The sequence below is a fragment of the Apteryx rowi genome, unplaced genomic scaffold (genome assembly GCF_003343035.1).
Source record: "Apteryx rowi isolate R43461 unplaced genomic scaffold, aptRow1 scaffold_366, whole genome shotgun sequence".
NCBI lineage: Eukaryota > Metazoa > Chordata > Aves > Apterygiformes > Apterygidae > Apteryx > Apteryx rowi.
In genome coordinates, this window is record NW_020450152.1 from 724,260 (window position 1) to 748,709 (window position 24,450).

General features: G+C 40.8%; 1 protein-coding gene across 1 annotated transcript in view; it reads left to right on the forward strand.

Annotated features, from left to right (window-relative positions):
- The first annotated feature begins 1,020 nt into the window (after positions 1-1,020).
- STMND1 (stathmin domain containing 1) overlaps positions 1,021-24,450 on the forward strand; it is a 52,330-nt gene continuing 28,900 nt past the window's right edge. Inside the window, 1 exon segment of the mRNA XM_026073311.1 lies at positions 1,021-1,137. Within this exon segment, the coding sequence (XP_025929096.1) occupies positions 1,021-1,137 (117 nt within the window).

Genomic DNA, 24,450 nt, shown 5'->3' on the forward strand with positions numbered 1-24,450 from the left:
TATGTTTATATGAAATGATGGGAACAGCACATATTGTATCTTTGCATGACTCCTCACTTGTGTTTGGCACATTACAAAATCTGAAATATCAGGTGAGAATTCACAGTACTTTATGGCACATTATAATTTTTCCTTTTTAGTAGCACACAAAAAATAATATTAAAACCTATTGTGGAAAAACCTGCACTCCATTGCCTCAGGTATAGTATTTTGACAGGACATTGCTAATCCAACAAACTTCACAAAATAAATAAAGCAAAATGAGCTTTATTTATTACTGATTACTGCTAAATTATAATAAAAGAAGTGTAAATCTGGATTCATTATTTTGTGTCATTGTTTTATGCTTATTTTTTGTATTCTATTGGATTAGAACAGATTAATTATTTTTAGTTTTCTTTCTAGCCACTTTTCATGCCCTGGCTCAGTAACCAGGCTCCATTTTTTTAAAAACAACCAAAGTCTCAACATCTTCCAAAAATTTTCCATTCGTTCTACAGTTTCTTAAAAGAATTCCAAACAACTTTAATATTTGGACTTGTACTAACTGGCAAAGCGAATTTCTCAGTAAGTGACAACACTTCTTCCGATAGTTGTCTTCAGCCCATTTTTTAACACTTTATACCACTTCATCGCTTGAAGCTCCAGATCATTTATTCTAGTTAGCTAGCTGAGTTCTTGTTCTTGCCCCATCACTAACTGCTCTGATGGGAGAACCTCTGCTACTGCCGATCTAAGAACAAGATGTGACTTCACGCTGCAAAAAAGCTTATGGCAGGGCATCCCCTCACCCATCAGACTGCGTCTCTGGGGCGGGGGAAGCAGACGGGGAAACGGCAGAAACTCTGGGCCTAAACAAAACAGGGATCAGTTCCCTGCCACGTAATCTCAGGCAAGTGGAGATCTGTCTGTCCTACCTCCTAGCTGCAAACTAGAGAAAAGAAGATTGCTTTTATCTGCTGTTTCAATCGTAAACTCTCGCAGTTGTAATGTGTGCTTGCGCAAGCCAGCCCTGGCACAATGGGGCCACGCTATTGTTTGGAGGCTCCCAGTGCTGCTGCAGTACAAACAACAAACCCAATCAGAAACAAAGGTGCTTTTATGCTGGATCACTTTAAAACCTATACACTGAAAATGGTAAGTGTGCTCCAGTGGATTCCCTTCCTTTCCTGCAGCATATACAGCAGTGCACTTTTACCCATGGTAAGCAATGTTTGCACTGGCATGTTTCCAATGAAGATCAACCTGCTTCTTTCCTAATAACAACAGAGAATCATCTTGGATAGCAGTTTTTAGCTGCTAATTTAATTGATCATACTGATACCAATTTTGGGAAATATCACTCTAGCATGGCAATGCAAATCAAATCAGAAGTGCCAATGCAGAATAAGGTAAGTGAACTTCCCTGAAAAGGTGGGTTTGCAACATTCAAGGACTGTGAAAGTTATTTTGATATAGGGCAAGCAAAGAAAATTGTAAGAATGGTTCAGTAAGTCTAGAAAACATTAACAGCTAGATTTTGTTGCCCTGCCTTAAACTGATTAGCTTAGTTTCCTGTGAACAGCAACACTGCAAACTCTTCATGCTCCAGGACAGCAATTCCCTAATGTTTTGGTGCATGGATCACTGTCAATTTTCTGAGTGCACTGGGGACCACCACAGTGCCTTATAATGTTGAGCTTTTAAGGCAGCATTGCTTTGCAGGCCACTTGTGGTCTGTGGAGCACAGCAGTGAATCACTGCAACCTCAACAAATCCTAAATGGACTAAAGACAGGGCCGGACAAATTCAAGGCCAAGTTGTTCTGCTGGCTAAAATTTTGGATTTGATTTCTAAAGCTGGGGTAAGCGGAATTGTGACAAATCTTCCTCTTCACTTATAAATCATTTAAATATCAAATCATTGACTCCTTGGATTTGTCTCATCAGTACAAATTGGAGYGTCCTGCTTTAGCAGAGTCAGCCTTGAGAAAAGTGTCCAGCCCCATCGCACGCATTCTCCTGGAGTCAGGTTGCACGGTAACAAGGAATTCCTGGCACCGCGGTACAGTAAACTGCTCTCCCATGTCCAGGATGTAACACCAGAACAGATGATAATAAATAAGCTGCTTCAACAGGGCTGTGAAAAATGATCTGTGACATATCTGTAGTGAAGCAAATGTCATCTCAGAACAGGCTTGTTTGGATGCCCACAGGAGAGCGCACCAACCGTCTGGTTCAAATTCGCAGCTCGCTACTAGTACGGTGCTGTGAGCATATTGGTGACTAACTAATTCTGCACAGTGGTGCTCTACCTACCGAGTGCTCTTTTGAGCTATTAGCGTCATAGCGTATCAAACAGCTCGTCACAAACCTGTTTATCACCCCTTCCCCAAATTCAGGCAGGTATCCAGCCGCAACTACTCAGTATGGACATATGCACACATAAATGCTAGCTCTCTGGTAGGCTGGACTACCGCATCTAACTCAGGGCAAAATTACAGCCCTCATGCCCTTTGAAATCAATACAGCTGCATGGGATGAGTAGTGCAGCTCCTCACTTTAAAAGCCTCTCTTCACGTGGCACTTGAAGAACTATTCAGAAAAGCTAACTTCAGCCTTGGGAGACCAAGTTTCTTTCTATAGTCAGTGGAGAAGCGACTCCAAAGGAGAACAAGGTGATCCAGAACAGAAGCTGTTAACGATCCTGATGGCCTTCTGGACAACTCTCTCTCTTTATTCACTCCTGTCTAGGGAGCCTTTGTGAATATCCCCTCCTTTTTATGCTGCCAACTCCTGAGACTTTATTATGAATCTCCTAGCATTTGATGTTTCTCCTAAAGACCCTTTTCTGAAGTCATTCAGTTTTATAGGAATCTTGCCTTCTGCTAAAAATATATATATATATTGGCCTTGCTGTGGTGGAGAAAATTTGAAAGTGTGAAGTCCAGAGACTAAAAAAAAGGGGAAATTAATCAAAAGACAAGTAAAAGTAAGCCAGAAATTACTTCAACATTTTTTAAAGCCAACTTCATGACGTTTTAGGGCCTGACTCATGAATGACACCAGCAATACTCAACTCTGTCTCATTGCAATAGTCTAGAAAGTCATTGAAATTTGCCAAAGGAATATTTGAATTTGCCTTGTATCTTGCTCCAAGGGTTCTTTATCATTCAATGTTCGATTTTCTCAAATTCTCACATATGTTAGAATTGCACTATTTGCGCTATTTGTCTTTTCCAGACAAAATTAGCTTTTTACAGTACATTAAAGTTTGCCCTTTTTAAATATCTGCACATATAAGAATTGTAATAAATTTTCCTAAAATATCACAAGCATTGCTTATGACTGACAGTTTCATATGCAGTTGCTTTAAGTAAAAAGGTCTTCCAAAAGGTACATCATAAAAATCTGTTAATCCTCAAGCAACATAATATACAAAGATGATAAGAAGTCATTTCAAAATCTTTTTTAACACCATCTTTAAAAGCTTGGAGGTTGTTCAGAGAGAGAAGCAGTCTTAAGCAAGTGCTGCCATTGCTAGCTGGTGATGTTCCCAGAATAAAGCCAATATTTTTGTTCAGTTCCTCTTCTCCTTCACTTGGATAGTTTTAGTGGAGTTCCTCTTGAATTCTAGTTAAGATCATTAGATGAAAATATGAAAGCTGTTCCAACAATTTAGAATAATCAATCCACTTTTCCAAAAGAACTGATGACATGATAACTGAGATTTACCTTAAATAAGGACCAAATTTGAGGTGATGAAGACTTAATTTTGTTTGAATGTTAAGCCTCTTTAAACTGCCTCAGACTGGTTTTTTAAAAATTAAGGAACATAAAAAGTTAAACCCTAAATTCTCTGATAAATAAAAGAATGAATGAATTTCTGTTTAATTCTTGGAAAAAACTTCACAAGGGGATCCCCCGTACTACATACCAGCCTGCAACCAGTCAGCAATAACTTGTGCAGCACCTGGCCCGGTTTCCAACTCACACCTTGCAGACAAGGAACCGGCACTCCAGGGAATGGAGCATCCTGCCCAAACCTAGGCAAGAGGCTGGGGGCTGACAAGTCCTAGCCTACCTCAAATGCAATCATCTCTTTGTTTTATAGCGCTCCAGGGTGTAACTTCCAGAGTTTTCTAATTTTCTGTGTCATTAGAGGAGGGGAACAAAAGGATAATCAGTGGATACAGGAGCGAGTGACCCATTTTCCTGATTCTCTGAGCCATGTGCTTGTAACTGTCGTATGTCCACGGGACGTGGACCACATGGTGCAGAGGGAGGAGAGGAAGCAATAGCAGCTCCCTCAGGGCTCCTGCGCTGTCTTCTTTGCATACAACTTCCTTGAAAGAAATATGCTTTTTATTTAACATCTTCCATGGGCCATAGGAGACCATTCCCCATTCCAGTTGCTGAGGAAATCTCTCAAGACATTCACTCTAAATTTTCATGCTATTGAACAAGCTATTGAACTTTCTCTTAGTCCCAGCCTTCGGTCCATACTAAACATGGCCTTTCCTTTTTGGCACTAAAATCTGAGGATGATTAGCAGAGCTTTGATGTAATCATCTCTCAACTATTCAAAATGTATACAGGGATATTTTCTGTTACATTTTCTAGACTTATTATTATGGTGAAAAGCATTCTTTTTTAACCCTTGAAAGGAGGACGAAGAATCCCCTATGGGAAGAAAGATCTTCCTAATAAGAAAAAAACCCTAAGTACTACAGAATAYAGGCATGGCCAATTTATAAAGAGATACTCGGACATGGCATGCAAAAAACAATGGGAAAACACTTTTCCCCTGGTAAGTAAAAGTCACAAACAGTAGAGTCTACTACTCCATTTGAAGGGAAAACATGGGGAATTTATACCTCTAGAGAAATCCCTGAACAGATCTATCCTTTGATTTAATTATACCACCTGAACTTCACTGTAATCTGCTTATGACATATAACATAGCTTCTTTAAGCACATTGTTATAGTATACACACACTAAGCAGCAGGACCTTCTTGACTGATGTAATTAGTTTACCCATATCCCATAACCTAAATTGCTATTCTTCATACCACTGGATAATATATATATCTGATACATATATATTTATATGTAAATACACAGAGAGAGAGAGATAAAAAATAATGGGCAAATACTTGGTCTGCTCATCTGAAGTGAGCTCCAGGCTGCCACAGCTGTAGGACTACCTATACCCAGGCTAAAGACAACAGAAAAGTGTAAGCATGCATTTACCATGTTAGACAGTCCTTCTAAGAAAGAAAACATGGTAGCTCCACACACATGGAAACAAGAGTCCCAAGTCCAGGCTATAATCCCAGGGATGCAGTCTCCCTGAACAGCCAGAGTGACCTGAGTGGCTGGCTGCAATGGTGGGTTTTGGTTCAAGACTAAGACGCTTTAATATGCAGTGTCTGAATTCCTATTACAGGCAAGGGAAACCTACTCAGTATAGTCAATGGAGCTTATAGAGCTATTTTGCTGATAGCTACAAGGTATCTACTTCAAAGTAGAAAATCACTTGGTTCCATCAACTATATTGATTAGACTTCCATTGACTATAATGGGAGTTTATACATAGGCTTCTGTATTTACACTAGGTCTCTAGCAACCGCATTTAGAGGTTATAATCTGGGGCTGAATCCCACTCTAAATGACAACATACCACTTATTTGAGAAGCCCTGCATGGAAGAAGACTTGCCAAAGACTGTGTTAGGATTAGGAGACCGTTAGCATTTGGATGCACACAGTGAACGAAACTTCTGGACTCACTTGTGAATGACATGCTGCAGATGTTGGCTATACGATTAAAAGAGAAATAACTGTTGCAAGCTGCTTACTGTTGGATAGGATCTTCCAGAAAACTCTGGTAAAGAGGCACCCATGCCAGTGACTTTATTTAAAGCAGAGTTCTGCCACATTTCCTAAGTTTCTGTATTTTGTCATGCTTACTTATAGACCTGGTGAGATAAAGGACTAACAGACATATGAATCAGTTCGGGTGCATGTGTTTGTGGGAACATGGTACTCAGGCCAAGTGAAAATAGTTGCTGAACCTCTGGAGGCAGCCTCAAGGACAACATTACTTTTACCTTCACAATGATACACATCAGAAAGACAGCTGACGAAACAGAGCTCGGCAGTAGAGCAGCACAACAACATATTTGGGCCTGTGACATGTGAACACACCAACTCTGCATCCTGYTCCCTGCTGCAGCTAGCACTCCTGCTCTGTGACAGTAAGGGTGGCCCCCACCAGAGAAGGTCCCAGCTGCCAACTTCTAGCACAGCTCTGCCAGCAGCTGCAATCCCACTGAAGCACCAGCACCAATGTCTAAAGCATCAGCTGTCAGAGCAACCCAGGGACAACTACATCTAGAAACATAAGGATAAGGAGCACAAGGCTATTTGAATTAACTGGTTCCTACTCCTTTCCTCACCAATCCCCTCCTTACAAGAGAAAATGTCATCAGTCTCTCTCTGATAATTACAACACCCACAACCTTAATTACCATATGAAAAAAAGCAAGGTGGATGATGCCCTCTGTGTGCCCTCCTTCAGCCCTTTGCATGCTTCTTGCTGTTCCCCTAGCCGTGGTGGGCTGGAGTCAATCCCTTTCCTCACCTGCCGACTCTGTAACAGATCACCGCAGTTAGGGTTTGCAGAGACCTTCCCTCCAGCAGCACAGAGCCAGCCTGCAGCAGCTCTATTCCTACAGTAAAGGAGAAAAATCTTCTCAGTATCAGAGGCTCCTAGGTGAGCAACTACAATAACTGATCCATATGTTTCTCTTGTATTATATGATCAGTGAGAATGTGTGTTTTCATTTGCATTTTCACCCTTTGGTTTTCTGCATTTAGTAAATACTGGCAAAGTAAATGTTAAGATGTCACATCTCTCTTCTAGAAAGTGATTGACAGTCCCTAAGTGCTCTGGGTTTTTTATAACCAACATAACTGACAGCTTTTAAGTGGAAGCAGTTCGTGCAAGTTTCAAACATTAGTTGTCTGCACAAATAACGTGGAATATTGGCTTTTCTTGTAGCTATCTAATGGYATTTCCTCCTGTGTCAGCAGCAGCTCTAAACTCTCAGTTGTTAAAGGAAAAAAAGTCTGTGTTCTCTGCTCTGCAGAGTTTTAAAACTCCCAGTCCAACAAAAGGAGAAGTAAACCCATGCTTATATTTTAAGTTCTTGCATTTCAAAGCAGTGTAGTGGCAAATAAGTCATTTCTCTTCATATGGGTATTGGCTAATGTTGTCTCGTACAGCAAGATTTCTATTTAATCATTTTTAAGCATTCTGCACCAAGCACTCTTTCAAGAAATCCAAAAGGCTTATTATTGCCTCAGTGCACCCAATTTAAGCAGTTAACTACCATGCTAGAGTTCTGTATATCTGTCATCCTGCACCTCTAATAATTAAGGTGAACAGGTCCCCTAAAGATTATACATAAAATGTAATGTAAATACCAGAAATGTTACATGTGCCTTCAGAAATAAAACAGGTAAAGTTAGTATCTTCTTCTACAGTTTTACATTTCAAGTCTAAGCACAGGCAAGAGACAAAACAGTATTGTTGATTCAAGTGCATCTATTTAACTTTGCAACAGACAAGTAATTAAAGCGTTGTTGGTAAGCACATCTCAGCGGTGATATGGTAGCCTGTAAAAATTTTCTGGCCATTCCTCACAGCAAAGAGAGTGCGGGATCTAACAGTGCTCATTTATTAAAAGTTTTCACAGAAGTGGATTTGAAGTAGAGGGTAGCTGAAGGGCAATCTCCTTATCAAAAGTTGTATAAATATTCATAATTTCATGTACATTTTTATGCCAAGGGAGTTGAATTTTGTACTTCTTTCACACTGCGTAACTCTAGAAATCTTACCACTRTGAGTACTTCAGTGTCAGTCAATCTGAAAACATCTTGTGCTTTCTGAATAAAGCAAGGATGCACAGAAGTGACTTTACATAAAGTTAGTCTGTTCAGGAAAAAAAGTCAGTCTGCTTCCCAGAGAAAATCAAAGGACACTGCCCCTTTGCAGTGAACTGTGGCAAAGATCGGGAGAAGGAGCATTCCCGCAACGCTTCCGTCTTCCAACCCCTGCTCGGAGCCACTAGCACCTGCTCTCTGGGAGGCAGCACCCAGGTACTGCTCCACGACAGGGCAGAGAGGCTCTGAACAGCCGTGCCACGAGCCAGCAAGATGGGCTCCAACTTCGCATCAAAGCAATAGCTGTCCCCAATGCTCTTCTTCACCGGATGCCGCAGCCCTGTGGCTCAGATGAATGATACAAGATATTTAATGTGATAAAGAGAGAGAGACTTGCTATTCAGTCCCTTAAGAACTTCCCTTTGCTGGGCTGAATGTCAGGTTAGAAATAAGCTTGGTTGCTCAAGAAACTGAAACTGTAGGGTCAATGAAAACGGTTGCTGTGACAGTATTTAATTTTTACAATCCATCAACCTGAGTAGCCTTTAGGGTACAGAACAGACCTTTCCAGGCCTGAAAATAATGCAYTGCTATTTGCTGAGGAGCTTTGTTCATTTTCCTATCAAAAAGAAACCCATTGTATATAAGGTAATATTCCATCTCACTTTCCTGGATATAATACAAGATTTTTATATTTGTCTTTTCTTGTCCAGTTACATGACTTCAACAACTCAAGCTTTTTTTTTTTTTTTAAGTAATGAAAGCGACCATCATTTATTAACTCTACAAAATAATCTACCTCAGATAGTAATACAATTTCCTCTTCTTTTCAGCTTCTCATTTTTCTCAAATTTAATGCAGTTGTATAAGATTTTCCCCTCTCCAGAGGATAGGCAATAATCACGTTAGGTTGGTATCTTTATAACACTGACCTTAAAGTTCACTTCATTTTCTCTCCCATCCCCCCAGTCTTTCTTAAGTTCTTTTCTAATTCATTTTCTACTATTGAATATCCCTAAAAAGAAAAACTGGATACAGATAAATCATTTTACCTCAAAATTTATCAGTGTGAAAAATAAACAAATCGCTGCCCAACAAATGGAGAAAATTACTTTAATCTTTAGTATCAACTGTGTTCATTTCTTTTGCTTCTTTCTATAAAGAACAAATTTTATCTTGAAAATTGTACCCTGGTAAAGATCAGAAAAGGGCCAGAATGCTAGTTTTGTTTCTTTTAAAGAAAATAAATGAACTCATTTAATCCTGCTGAGAGAAACTTTTCCAAGTTTTGGAGATCAGTGCTTTATTTATACAGTACTTGGGTATTATAGACATTTTAAAAAGAACATTTTGCATTACCTTTGAGTAAATGATTTGAACATGCACAGCAACATTGATTACTCCAAGACACATTATCTCCTGCAAAAAGATTTCTTTTATTTGCATATTTAAGGTTGCAAATTCCACCCCAAACAGAGCTAGAGAGAGTTCTATATTACTCTAAATTGTTTTTTTAATCTTTCAAAATTTCATTCCACCTCATGCTCCCCACAGAGGAGCAGCAGCAACGAGAAGAAAGAATATGTCTACAGTAGAATGGTTTAAGAAAAAGGGAAGTTTTCCCATGAATCTACCAAGCAACCTGAATTTAGGATACTTTCAGTTTTAAATTCCTTCCTTCTCAAATCATTCACTTCAACAGTATCATGCAAGACCTGCATTTTTAGAGGCTAGGAACCAGCATTAGATTTGCACAGTGCATATTTGCTAACTTAACAACATATTGATATATTTTACTTGCTATATTAGAAAAGAGTTAGCTAGAGAAGATGGATTACAGAACACGCCATTTGGCGTCTGTTACACACATGGGATCTGTCAAGGTTGGCGACTCAGGAGTTTTCTCCGACCTCAGCCTCTGTTCAAGGAGGATATGACTGAAATAAGGGTTACAGACTTTGTGATGGACACATGATGATTACAATGCAAACAGCAAATAAGATGCTGTTCTGACTTTGCTTCACTGTGTGCCAATTCAACTCTCAAAGAAGCCCTGAGAAATATGGCAGGTGAAAAAGACAAAAGTAGTTTTAGGTTTTTACAGACTTCTTCAACCTACCATAGCAGAACTGCAATTATGTAAATGTCAGTCATTGGGTCAGTAGCATAATACAAATTCCTGAGCCACTAGATGGGAGAAGCCAATGCTTTGCAAGTTCAGCAATACTGGTTTCCAAAGTTGGGACTCTCATCTGGTCCATCAGCACATGATGGACAAGCACTACAAGCTGCTAGCAGAAGTGCTCAATAAGCAGAGAGCATCCAATGAAATACAGTATATATAGATATGAAGTAAAAAAATCTATCCCTGTTTTGTGCTGCAGCCATACATCACTGTGCAGGATGGTGGAGTGATGTCCCTCACACTCCAAAGAACGTGACTTTGGAAGAATGTAGGTTTGTACAGCAAATACTTGCCAGGTTGTTTGTGTTCTGGATAAGGCATGTTAAATCTCAGTTTTGTTCTGTTTTTTAATGATGGAATCCTTTTTGTTCCTCAGACTCATCTTTATGTGGTATAATAAAGCAGGCAGATCAGACTGGTTTCCATACAGGCTGGTGACAAAGCGTCTTTCCTGTCTTATTGCAAGCATTCTGCATGAAGATCTGTTGACTGCCATGTGGTATTGTTCATAGACAGTTACATTTCTGCATGATAGCAGGCTTATATAAAGGCTCTGTGTCCTCCCTGACTCAGCTAGGAATACATTGGTAGGACTGGAACGAGTCGGCCTATTCTGAACTGCTCAGGGACTGTGGGATTACATGAAGAATGTCTGCAATGATTCAGAGATGTTGTGCTTGCAGAAGGAAGTTGGGGCTAACCTTTGGTGAATGCTAGCACTGGGTTTAAGGCGCAGCAGGGATTAGAGAAAAGTAATTTTACGCTGATATGGGATCATCTAGCAACTTCAGTAAAGGACACTGGTAACTCACAAGCCTAACAGGAAAGAGATGTCTTTTGCAGCCAGCTATGTTATATAAAGGAAAAGAGAAAATACAGGTATAATTTAAGAAGATATTAGAAAGCTAGGATTTCAAACCACTGCTTTTTAAAATGATGTTTCTGTTTCCCTATTCTCTTCTATTTTACATATCCCAGATCTGTCATATCTGTGAAAAAGGAAATAAGTATAAAGAATTCCCACCCTTTGGGAAGAATTGAGTTAGTATAATGTAATATTCTATAGCTAGCCATCAATAGCTGTAACAACTCTGCAGCTGTAGCAGCTTCCTGACCTACTTCTTGAGGGAATCTGTCTTGAGCTGACATATTCTAATGATGATACCTGTGCTCAGGCCCTCTAGAACCTTTTAAGTGGTACCTTTTCAGCGGTATACAACCTTAGCTCTGTTGCATTTTGACAGATCCATAAATTATGTACCATTAAAAGCCAGTAAYTCAATGCAGTGATTAACAGAAGTCCAAGCTGTCTCAGTAGGGCTAGCATTTTCTTTTCAATGCATCTCCATTGAAGACCAACATTTTTTTCTTTTTTTAGAAAAATTCCCAGGGAACTCTCAATCCCCCGCTGAGATGAATGAGGCTAGTCATACATCCCTGAGCTATAGTTCAAGGAGGCCTGCAAAGCTGTATACATATCACTGCATCTGGTAACACTCAACCTGCATCCTCAAAGCTGCAAATGCTAGGAACTGCCTGTTATTCATTTATTTATCTTTAAATGAGGGCTAACATTCTGCAGTAAGAGATGAATGGCCTAGAACAAACCTACCAGCACCGTTGCTAAACCACAGTGGTTAGCCTAAGGACATGAAAAATGCCAGCTTTGTCAGTAGGACCTGGGTTGCCAGAAGCTAGCTTACATTTCCCAGGTACCAGGTACCCTACCTGGTCTAATAGAAGATATCAGAACCAAAAATCTTCTGACTTCTAACAGAAAGTGAATGACAGGTGCAAAGAAGGAGGAATATTTAAGCAGAATATCAAAACAGAGGGGTAAGAACAGAGATAGGAGGGTAGGACAGTGTTAACAGATCCCATCTAGGACTTTGCAAGAAGAAAATCATACACTCTTCTGCATTAGCAGAAAGACCACAGTCTCCTTAGTAAAAAGGCTGAGGAAAGTTTGGTTCAGAACAAACGTGGTGAATTAGGTAACAGAAAATGACTCTTTGGCCTGAATATGGAAAGGAGGAAATCCTGACTGAAAAAGCCTTCTTTGGTTAGACAAACTCTAACTTTTGTTTAGAAACCAAGCTAAAGAAGCATTTTGGTCTCAGTTTAACACTGTCACTGTGGGTAGCCCCATTTGTTTATTTTGCCTTGAACCTTCCAACATCCCCTTTGCGCAAATCAGCTGGCCTTCAAACTCTCAGGTACTGTCCTCTCGTTAACCATGGTTTGCCGGCTCCTTCACAAAGCTCTAGGCCTATTACATTTCAGCTTACTTGTCATACAGCCTAATAAGCTATTTCAATAGCTTCCTCACACTTGAGAGTTACTGAGCTTTTAATGCTTCCTCACCCTTACTTAAAAGAGACTGTTATTGGAAAACCTAATACATTCAATATGACAGGGCAGGGTTTACAAATCTAGTTGTCTGGTTTCTATTGACATTTAAAAACAATGTTAGTGACAAAAATGTAATTATTTCTAAATGATGGAAACAAGGAGCCAGCCATACTGAATGAACTTTTTCTGAACTTCTATTCATTTCACTTCGGATTTTGGCAGAGGCTTTTGATGGTTTCTATTTTATCCTAACCAGTTTATCCATGTTCCAGACTTTATATGTTCTGTGGCTGTAAAGCTTTTCTGTGGAATTCACCCATTGCCACAGAATTGTGCTGGAGAAACCCAGCATGCCTCTAAAAAATAAGTGATTCTCTTGCTCTCACATGTACAGATAAAATTGAGAACATGCACTGAGCATATGCTGACAGAGTTCTCTCTCCATCATTTTCAGGCTGCCCTAAAGTGTAATTCTGAAAGGTGTGAACTATCTCATTTATCTTAGCTGGGGCTGGAAGGATTTCCCTGTTCTAATCTGTAGAATCTGCTGATTTTTACTGTGACATGGAAATTCAGAAATTTTGCTACTGAATTCCCTGTTTTCTTGCAGTCTAATACTTTGTTTTCTTTCTTCCAATTATGCTAGAACCCATCTACAGCTGCCTCCTCCTCTCCAGTTCCAATGGGAACAAATTGAAATACAAGAAATTCTATCTAAACGTAAGAAAAAACTTTTTTACTGTGAACCTGGTCAAACACCGAAACAGGCTGCCCAGAGAGGCTGTGTAGTCTCTGTCCTTGGGGGCATTCAGAAGCTGACTGGACACAGTCCTGGGCAATCTGCTCTAGTTGCTCCTGCTTTGAGCAACAGATGATCTCCAGAGGTCCCTGCCAACCTCAGCTACTGTGTGATTCTGTGAATTTCTCCACAGAGGGAGATGTTCACTGTATTGTAGCATTTCTGCTTCTTGCACAGTTCCATGGACCCCACCAGCAAGCACCTAGGGACCTATTAAGCAGGTAGAGGTCAGGTCCACAGATGTCAGTTTGCTAATTGATACACTACCATACTGCAGCTGGAAAATGCTATAGCAGCTAAGCTCTATGAAACCATTAAAAATTCTCTCCTGTCTATAAGGAAGAGTGCTAAGAGTTAATCAGATCTATCTGGGTAGGAGTCAGAAGACTGCCTGATGATTACCTGCCATCTCTACAGCCTGAAAGAGCTCAGAGAGAAGAATAAAGCTAAAGGAACAAAGATGAATTTTTGAGCAGGATGACTCTTAACACAAAAAGATTAGAGGAGGCTTGGAGCTGTAGGAGCAGTGAGGTGTTGGCAAGGAATCTATAAGTCAGGGAGTTGTGTTCATGTCATACCAGTGACCTCCACAAGCAGCCACCAAGGCCATTCATTTGTAGCTCTTCCTGCTTCTCCATAAGACAAGACAATGCTGAGATTTGTGTAACGATGACATAAGGCACCTCTTTCCCACCTTCATTCCACGTCACCCGCCCATAGCGCATTTGTTCTACCACCATTATGTTTTGCCTTAAATTCAGATGGGATTCAAGTTGGACAGATTTAGCCATGTAAAATTTAGAAGCCTAGTATCAGCTATTTGTCCAGGCTCCCCTTGCAACGAATAGAAAGAGGAAGACATCTCATAAGAACAAGACCTCATCTCCCAGGGTAAGTATCTGAGACAAACAAAATAAATACAGTTCCAGAGAAGTTTTTTCTTTCTCACTGATATTAAAGGAAACCTAGACACATAACTTCCAGGTACTGAAAGTTAGTTAAGAAGCACTCTTTAGAATCCTTTAGGACAGCACCTCCTATAACGGAGACTAACCCTTTCAGTGTTTCCCCATGCTGTTGTGGTACAAATGAGCATGGTGTTGCAAGTTTAGCTATCTGTCCAATAGAATGTTTTTAAGCTACTACACAACACTGCTCATCTAGGCTAAAACAATGCAAACTGAAAAGCGTATGAACAATTAAACATTTTAGTCCATCTAAGAAGAGCCCAGACAAATGTTTTGGTATATTCTGTCGGTTGCAGCTGACAAAATGAGAGCAAAGGCTGGTCAGTACATTTCTTGTTGTTGTCTAAGAATAAGCAGGTAGGGATCAGAAGGTATTTTAGAGTTGTCTGCATAAGTTTCACAGTGGACAGGACAAAATTCAAGATATGCTTCATTAACAACTGAAAGCAAACTGGAAAAAAATTCTTCAAAACCGTTAAGAAATGAAAGCTACTTGTGAGATACCATGACAGTAGAAGTTCCAAAATTGATTAAAACATGAAAATTGCTGGAAGAATAAAACACAGGTAGGAGTCAGAAATCTTTTGGCCTATTTTTTTCTCTGACATACTGACTTTCATACCCATTTGCCTTTGTTCCCACATCTGTAATCCAAACTACAGTTACATCTCTAACATTTATCTCACAAGTATGTAGAAAGGCTTGAATGCTTTTTGAAACACAAGAAGAGGCTAGAGAAATACAATTATAATAAACGTGTGCACTTGGGTGAAGATGAATAGCACCTCCAAAYAGTATTTCAGAATCAGAAAGGACAGTCTTCAGGCATAGGCCTGTATAGCTGGAACTAAAGCTACACACCCACAAACTRATTGCTTTATGGGACCTGAAACCTCTGTTTCCATTCTTTGAAGGACAGCAGTGTGCACAGATTCATTGCAGTGCAGTGCTATTAATCAATGCTTAAATACGACACAAAACTTGTGTCCAGATTTCATACAGATGCAACTTCTCCCACCTAAACCAATCAAATAATCTGCTAAATCAATAACAGATCCAATAATTTGTTTGACCAGTAGAAACAAAGTTCCACAAGTAACTAATCTGGAGAGGAATAAAGTGCAAGAATACCAAACTGCCCATAAACACTCAGAACATAGCACAGCTTGGAGATCAGACTTAAAGGACATAGCCTCACTGAGAAATTCTACAATAAGGGCAAAGCAATGGTAGAAAACACTGAAATTGAGGCAAGGAAAGACAAATCACTGCAGGATTAAGGTTCATTCCTAAAAGTTTAAACCTCTTTTGTATACAAAAATAAGGTAATTTAGTTTCCATAATAAAACACTGCGATAGAAGACATTAGGTAAAGGTGTCCTTAAACTAGATGAAAAGACCCATTTCCTTGCATGTTTTGTTCAAGTATGAAGCTATCAGTAGTATTCGTATTACGGGATGACACTAGGAATTTTGCCCCATTTATAATGGACTGACATGTTTTCACTGTCTGTGAAAAGCTGGTGTAGTCAGGCTATAGGAAATACATGAAAGTTACTGGAATTAGTGAGGGGGTATATGTTTCTGAGTTTCTAGGAAGGCTGAAGCATGAGAATTTCACAGATGTGGGGACTTTCTGATAGCATTCCAGTTAAAACAAACTTGTAACAAACCCTGTGGAGAGATTCATTCAACAGGATGAGCTAACCAAGCAAACAGTCATTTTTGGCCAGTTGCATCAATATTAGCAGCAGCTGTGAACTCAGTAAACAGTTCTGTTTTCTGGTTGTCAAAGAGCTGCTAAGGCAGATGTGAAACTCATCAAAAATAGGTCACAAACACAGAACATTGAAGGGAATGCATCAATATCAGAGTGGCCTGAAAATGAGTAATGCTGGAATATCTCAGTAGTGTTCATAACACCAAACTGTACCTAATACACAACTGCATCCAGCAAGAGATGGCTTTTATGTGATTCATATGATAGGACCTTCCCTATACTGCACTGACTGTGTGAACAAGGGTGTGGTGCTTGCAGCAGCTGAAGCGTCAGACAGAAGAAAAGGTACTGGATTGCGCTGTGCTTTCCTTTGCATTAGATTTTCTAAGAAAGGTTTTCATTCCTGTCTTTCTTCTCAAACGCTATAATTATCCCAGACTGAGATATTGCACAGAGCCAAACACAGAATTTGCTGTGGTTTACTCTGCCTTTGCCACTACAAACAGACTACAAGTTCAGCCTGTCCAAGACACTGCCCTCCAGTGCTAGCCATTCCTCTATGCATGGCAATCGTGGCCAATACAGCAATTACATCTTTTTTTCTTCTTCAGCCCACRTGATCTAGTTACTCACAATTCCCTCATCTGGATATTTAGGTGGATTTACTTCTAGGGTTCTCACAGTACTTAAAACACTTCACCTCCTCTATTAGCAGGTACATAACTGAACATGATTTAGCTTTAAAGGGTGCAGGCAAAGGAAAATAGAAAACACAGAAGTTGAAACAAGGAAAGGCAAATCACTGCAGGATTAAGGTACATTCCCAACAGTATAACCCTCTTTTGGATACAAAAATTATGCTAAAAATAAGGTAAATCAGTTTCCTGTGGCTACAGCAGGACTAGATGAGGAACCTACAAAATCCCAAAGCCTTCGTGGCTGGCCTTCACAGGGCAGGTGTGAGACTGTCTTGGCCAAATGCCTTTGACAAACTGAGTCTAAGTCCCATAGCCTGAAGCAAAAGCAGGCTCAAATACTTCTCAAGTCAGTCAGTCACGGGGTGAGGAGAGATGCTCTCCCTAGGCTGGTTGCTTCTACTTCCATTAGAACAGCAGGTTTTCAGGTCTAGTGACAATTGTACCATGGAGCACTGAGAAAAAGAAGGGATTAATCAGATCAAAAACCCATATATATTGTTGGTCTGTACATGTCAAGTGTTGAACTGTAAGAAAACAGGTCTTCAATAAGTATTCAGTGGCTATACCCCTTCACTTGAGTAGCAGCAGCTCAAAATGTAGTGTTTAGCACAGAAATGGTGGAGAGTTCACATTACTGATGCCTCGAACCAGAAACCAGGCTTCCAGGACTTGTTTTCTCTGCGAGCAAGAGACAGCATGCAAACTCATACCCAACTTAAATCCTGCATGGCTCACGTTCAGCTGGCAGCTTTTGCTGAGGCACAAGTATGTTCACTCTAGCTAGATTTCTTATAGCACCGAACCTAGGGTAAAACATGGTAGCTGAGGATTACTATGTTTAAATGACTAAGCCTCAAGGCTTTTCTTCCTTCTTTTTATTAAGTCAGAGGGCTTTTGTTATTGCTTGTGTTATTGCTACCTAAACAGCAACTCAAAACTACTCATTTTTCCTGTAGCCACATGYGTGAATTGTGGAGGCGCAGGCATAATGCTGCTCTAAGCCCTTCTGAGCGACTGCTTCTAGAAAAGGAGGCTGCAGAGGGGGGGATAGAAAGATGTYACTTTTCTGTGTGGACATAAAAGGACTGTTTGTTTTTTTCAGAGGGAATCAGCCTACGCACTTGCACCAGTTTCTTGGCCAGAACCTTCCCTCCCCGCCTCACCAAGTGGCACATTAAATGCATTTGGCTGCTGCTCTTTGACTGCTGGGGGTGCGCTCATTTCAGTGGTGATGCGAATTTGTAAAGTAGTAGGGATAGGAGCAGATTTAAACTTTTGCTGACGAACTAGGGATAAATTCTGGAAACAGAGATATTGGTGAGATATAGGAGATATAGGTTGCAGCTCACAGGTAAGCTCTCAGGGTCAGAAACAGAGCAACATACATTTTTGCCAAATAAATACAATGTAGACAAATTAGAGGTAAATATTTCAGAAAACTTRGCAAAAGTTCATTTTATGCAAGGCTTTCCAAACACTTCAGATCCGCAAGACAAAGATGAAAATGCTGATCTTCACAGTGTGAACTTGTCTATTTGGTTTACTGTTCCTTTTGGGCCTGAACAGAACTCATGTATATGAATTCTGAGTTAATCCAGAGAGACCAAATAAATCCCAGTGCAAGCACAGGACTGTCAGTTCTCCTGGTCTGGCTCAGAATTTGGGGCTTTTGACATTTGAACTCTGGTTTCTCAAGTTGCTTTGAGATGTGTTGGAGCTGGACCCAAAATGAATTCCACAAACTCCTTCCCTAGACTTTAATTGACTTCAGTGACAGAGAAAGCGTTCCTCAGAGATAACTCAACAATTGGTAGTCATCACATCCTCAGTTACAGTCAGATACTGAGTTACCTTTTGTACTGTATAACGTGTTGATAGATTGTTTCAACTGGTGTTTACCCCAAATTTCCACTAGTTGCAGCATGTTTTGAAAATTTTAAATGGCTTACTTCAACTTGCCTGCAATGATCTCTATACGTCTGGTAGGAAGCATAAGGAACTGAATGATTAATCACATTCTTCCTAGTAATTTAGAAGTGTTGATGAATGCCAGGAAATGTTGTAATAAGTACTGAAGAAAAGGCAATATATTGGAAACCTGACTGTTGCTTTCCAATAGAAGCATCAAAGAAATTAAGTCTGTTAATCAGACATTACCATTTAAAATATACATATATATATATACACTTTTAAAGCATTGTCCATATGTTTGTGCAAAAATCATAAGCTAAGCACACACACCTGTAGCACACTTAATCATTCATCATCACAACAAACCCAGCAGCTTTACCTCAAAATTGGTAATGAATGTAGACAGAAAGCACAGCCAAAAAATTTGTCTTCAAAATACACCTTTCAGCCTCTTATTTACTAAGCAGAACTGTCCGTCAAATGCTGACTTTGTGAAGCAAACAGAAATGTAATTTTTGCTCTTGCTTGTCTTCTTGTACTACAGGACTGTGTAAGGCACAGCCTTTATTCCGTGATGTGGTTCACAGCATGTTTTGGACAGATCAGAGGGGAAATTTGCACCTTTACACATTGGAAAACACATGCCACACATTTCATTCATTTATTTTGAAAGACTTATATGCTGTTAATTACGTACGCACAAAACCTGTGAATTAAGGTTGAGGATTCTCTCTGAAACAATTCAAAGAGCTTTTGTTGCTGTATTCGCACTATACGTGACATTATAGCAATTACTGAGTTTGCTTAGTTTTCAGCTCTGTAACTCAAGTAATATAAAAGAAGGCAGTGAGGCTACAAGTATTCTTACAGAAGTATATATCCTTATAGTATAGACATCTACATACAAAATGGACAGATAAAAGAAGTCAGGAGAACCTGCCTCYGGCATGCCTCTCATGCCCCTCTCTGCCTACAGAAGGGAGAGTGACTGTATCATATATGGTAATTCCATTGTAGAGGTTAGGTGAGATGAATTTCAACCCCTTATTTCTACAACTGCTTGGCTTAATGGCCATACAAAGGCTCATGTCCAATGTGGATTACGAATTTCCATCAACTTGGACAGACTGAGTTTTTGAGTACATGTTCTAGGGAGCTAATAGAAAAACTGGAAAGTTGGAGCCTCAGAAGAAAAACTCAATTTTTCTTCTTGAATGCTGAAGACTCAGCAGAAGACAACTGCTGTGACAAGCTCTRGTATATGTGGCCTGTATAGGGATAAAATAAAAAAATAGAGACACAGCAAAACCTTTCTGGAAGACAAATAGTTGCCCCTTCTATTTAAAGCTTCCATCAGAACACTTAGATACCGACAAAAAATTTTCCACAATTCTGTCCAAAAAAAGAAGAAAGAAAAAGAATGCAACAGGAGGGACAATTATCTCTATTATTATAATTCCAAAATGTCCATAATTGGTAATCTCATTAAAATATTCATATTTGTAAAGGAAAGTTTAGCACATTCCACTTCACTGGCTGCTGAACTGAAGCCTACTACATTTAAAGCCTAAACATGAATTTGAAGGATGATAAGATTCCCATAAGACTCACCTCTGGGGCAGAATGCCAAAGGACCATATAACTAAGGCTGCTGGAAGGGAGATTTACCTTCAGCTTGAGATATTTATATCTGATCTGCGTAGGTAGTCACACAGACAGTCAGYGTTTAACAGGGCTAAGTATACAATGGGCAACCAGTATATCTGCCTTCATTTCAGAAATGGAAAACAGAAAAGGATTTAAAAAATTTTTCTAACCAAAGATACAAGTTTACACTAATTGCAGTCAAAGCTGTAAATTAAAAAATTGTTCAGAATTCTGTCAAATATCTTCCCATGTCACATCTCATTTAGGTACTAAAACCCTGCAGAAACAAAGCAGTTAAAAGACATATAATGTAAAAGCCATCAGGTCCCATATCAAAACCAGAGCCAGAAGACTGTGAGGATTTTCAGAAAGGAGGAGCGCATCACAGAGATTAAAACAAAAACAAAAGCAAAACTGATCCACTTCAAAAATACCGCCAGCAAGCATCTCATTCAGCCTCTAGCACCACTTTTCATTCTCTTCACAGGTGAATGCTCCCTCAATCAAAATAAAAACATTCACAGATTGTTCACACCTATTACAATTGCTTAGAAAAAGTGTTACTGATGAAAAGAGAAAAATGAGTGGTTAGAATACTAGCTGGAGAATTGAGACAAGTCCCTGCTCTTCTACAAGTCTCCTGTGTAACTCAAGCAGTTTCTTTGCTTCACTTTCACACACATGCATGCACACACACACACACACACACACACAAGTTGTGTCTTCCTTGTCCCTCTTGATTACTTTTTAAAACATGATCATGCAAAAAGTGAGCCTGATATTATTAGGAAATAATTCTGTTGGGGAGCTACTACCAAGCACCCATTTACTTTTGCACAGACCAGTTAACCAGACCAGTGGGATTCACACAGCTAGTCAGGAGCTGGCCCACAGTTGGACCTCAGCCCTAACTTGCAGTTCTTGCTCCACTTCTAGCCCACAAGGATCCTTCTCAGGCAGGCTTTGAAGGGGCTCAACTGCTACTAAGCRCCCATGCTTTAACTGGCACCCAGTAACATGCTCAATGGCCACATTTGGGAGCCCAGCCTGGCGTCCCCATTCTTCCCACCCATCTTTGCAGTAACGCCGCCTCGGCCTCCAGGCTAACAGTGTGGCTGAGATGAACGAGGACACGACAGAAACCTGAGAATGAGCAGAGTCTGTAGCCATATGGGGAAGGAAAAACCACAGAAAAGAAACACCTTGTCCATCTTCTCCTCCCTGCTTCCCTTCGAACCCTAAGCATCTCTCCGCAACGTGAAGGTCACGGCCAAGCTCCAGAGGACAGGAAAGAGAACAAAGGGGTAAGAGAAAGATAACAACCACCAGGAAATACACAAACATTTACAGCAATTGCTGTGTCCTTTCCTCCCCGCTCTTCCCCTGCACAGTATCATTGCTCTGAAGTGGTACTTTCATACTGCAAGTCCTGTCCTTTTTTCTCTAGAATACACACAGAAAATTCCCGTTGCAAAGGAGAATGTTCCAGACAACACTGTCAGAATAAAATCAAAAGAGTAATAACATGCCATTTCTCAGGTGCAACATTTGCATTTGCTAAAATAAGTTACTAAGCTCCAGAATAAAGCACAAGGTAAAAGTTGTTACACTGTGAGAATGTAACAGGCAGAGGAGTAGCTACTTTGAAAGTCTACACAAAAGCATAAGATTTTTAAGCTGCAGATAAAATTAAAGATGAAATGTTGTGCCTGGTGGGTTATACAGCAATATGCCAGCAGAAAAAAGAAGTAACAATCCAAATGGCTAGGATGCTAAAAACATCAACACAAGGCTTAGCATGCGGCAAGAAGACAAGCTGAACAAAATTCCCAAAAAGATGTATATAGATACATCAAAGCTAATTTAGAAAAAATTTCTTAGTTCTGTGTATGAATAGCTAGCGAGGCCTCATTTGCAATCTGAAGAGGGTCTTTGGTCCTCTCACTGAAGAAAGATGGTCACAGATGCTACCTATGCCCTCTAGGGTAAGACCTAGCCCAGGCCTATGGGAGCCATCCTGCAGCCCCGCTTGGCACACCAGACCCATGGTGGCAGAGGTGGCAGAAGCAGCATAAAATGCCAGTAGAGGAGCCATGGGGGAACCACAGCTGTGATATACGTTCACGTTCCTGTGTGGTCTCCTAAGTGCATGTGGAGAAAAAGGAGGGCAAGCTGTGTGTGTTGTTTTGTACTGCATCCACTGCAATACTCTCACAGCCACATAACCATGAAGAAAAAACAAAACAATTGTGCATTGAGGGGACAGCCCAGAAAGCACATTTTCAGTTCTCCCACAAAACATTTAAATTAGCCAGGAGCTGTAGGTTGAGCTTCTTACTGTCCTCCTATCTCCTCATTTCCTCTGGTTTCAGCAGCAGCCTATTTCAGGTGTCCTTCCATACTGCACACCCTTAAGAGCTCTCCAAGGACCAAAAGGTGCTGCCTGAGCTGAAGGGAGCAGCTAGCAAGYGAGGTCCGCCTCCCCACAGAGAGCACTGCAGGACAGCCAGGAGCAGGAGGAACTGAGGAATGGCAAATGATGATTTGTAGAGTCCAGCCTCCCTTTCCCAGCACTGGTGGGTCACAAATTTGCAGACTGGCTGTTGTGTCCAGGAAGATCAGCAGTGACTCATCAGAGCATCCTAAAGGCCAGTTATAACCCAGCTACTGTCCCCACCACTGCTCCTGCACGAGGCAAGGTAGACCTTGGAGGCAGACGCACCAACTCAACATCCACTGACCSCAGGCAAGGGAACTTCTACTCACAGCATAGGGACGTTTCTGTTTCATGAGAGACATATAAATCAGTCCTCACGTATCAAATAAGGGAGCTACAAGCAGTATTTTGAATGCTCAGCCTGGACACTGTGGGAGGTAAAACATAATGAAACATATCCACTGAAAGCGGGGACTAATTTTGCTTACAAGAGAAGTGAAATCCAAATAGAAGCTTCACATAAAAATTCCACACTGCTGCAAGCTTTGCTGTGAGAAATCTTTTTGAAAATTATTATTGATGATGAAGGAAAGAATCAGAATTTCCTTTTAACATGCTAGAGACTAATTGAACAGAGACAGCTTTGTTCAAGCCCTAAGCAACACTTTATAGCACATGAGGGATGTAGATTCACTTTAATTTTATTAGGAGAGTTACTTGAAATAAGATGATTGAGGAAGAGGTTTTATCTAGGGATAAAAGCTCTGCTATTTTTTCTCCAATTTAAAATGCTGCTGTAAGGATGCCAGCCTGACAGGACTAAGCTATAATAAATGCAGAAACGCTCCCAGCAATTTCAGAAGCATGTGTTGCAGGTGTTCAGAGTAGATGTAATCACTACACGCAGTGCTTGCAACTAGGTGGTACTTGGGTCCACTTTGGTGCAGCAAACTTTAAGAAACAGGCAGATACATCAGAAGGAATACAGAAAGGGGAAACAAGGCTGTGAAAAGGCTTGGAAAACATTAATGAAAAAGAAAGGTAAAAACAATTCTTTAGTCTGAGAAGGAGAAAACTGAGAAGAGATGATAACCGGTTTCCAATAGGAAAGAGGTTTTTACAAGGAAAGACTTTACATGAGCATTTTATGTGTCTAATTCATATCCCACCTTGAACRTAATTTGCAGTAAAGAGAATTTAGTTAAATGTGAGGGGGGAAACCTTTCTAACTACGAGGATAATTAAACAGTGGAGGAGGTCATGGTATCCTTGTCCTTCGAGAGTTTAAAGAACAAGTCAGAAACCCATCTGCTGGGACAGCTGCCCTAAAGCTGGCAGAGGGAGCAGGCGGCTCCCCAAAGGGCTTTGCAGCCCTGCCTTCGGGTGGTGCTTGCTAACTGGGCGAGACGCCGAAGCGGCGGGTAGCATGCGGGTCGTTATCCCCACGACGCAGAGAGAGCGCCGGCCGCCGGGGCAGCCCGGCTGCGCTCGCGGCCAGCGCTGCCGGCGCGCAGGCACCGGTGCAAAATGCGACCCCGTCTCAAGGAAAAAGCGGCGTTAGCCCGCGCAGTCCCTTCTCGCCGCCGCGGCGCGGCCTCCAGGCAGGCGCGGGGCCGCTGCCGCCGGCGCCGGGCCCTTCCCGTCGCGCTGCGCCCGGGGGCGCGGAGGGGCGCGCCGCTGAGTTCAAGAGCGGGTTACGCACCCTGCCCTGCGCGCGTGGTGCTGGCGCCGAAATAGCTACCAGGTCACATACGCTACAAAATAAAATAAAATAAAATAAAATAAAATAGTTACCCTTCCCCGGAG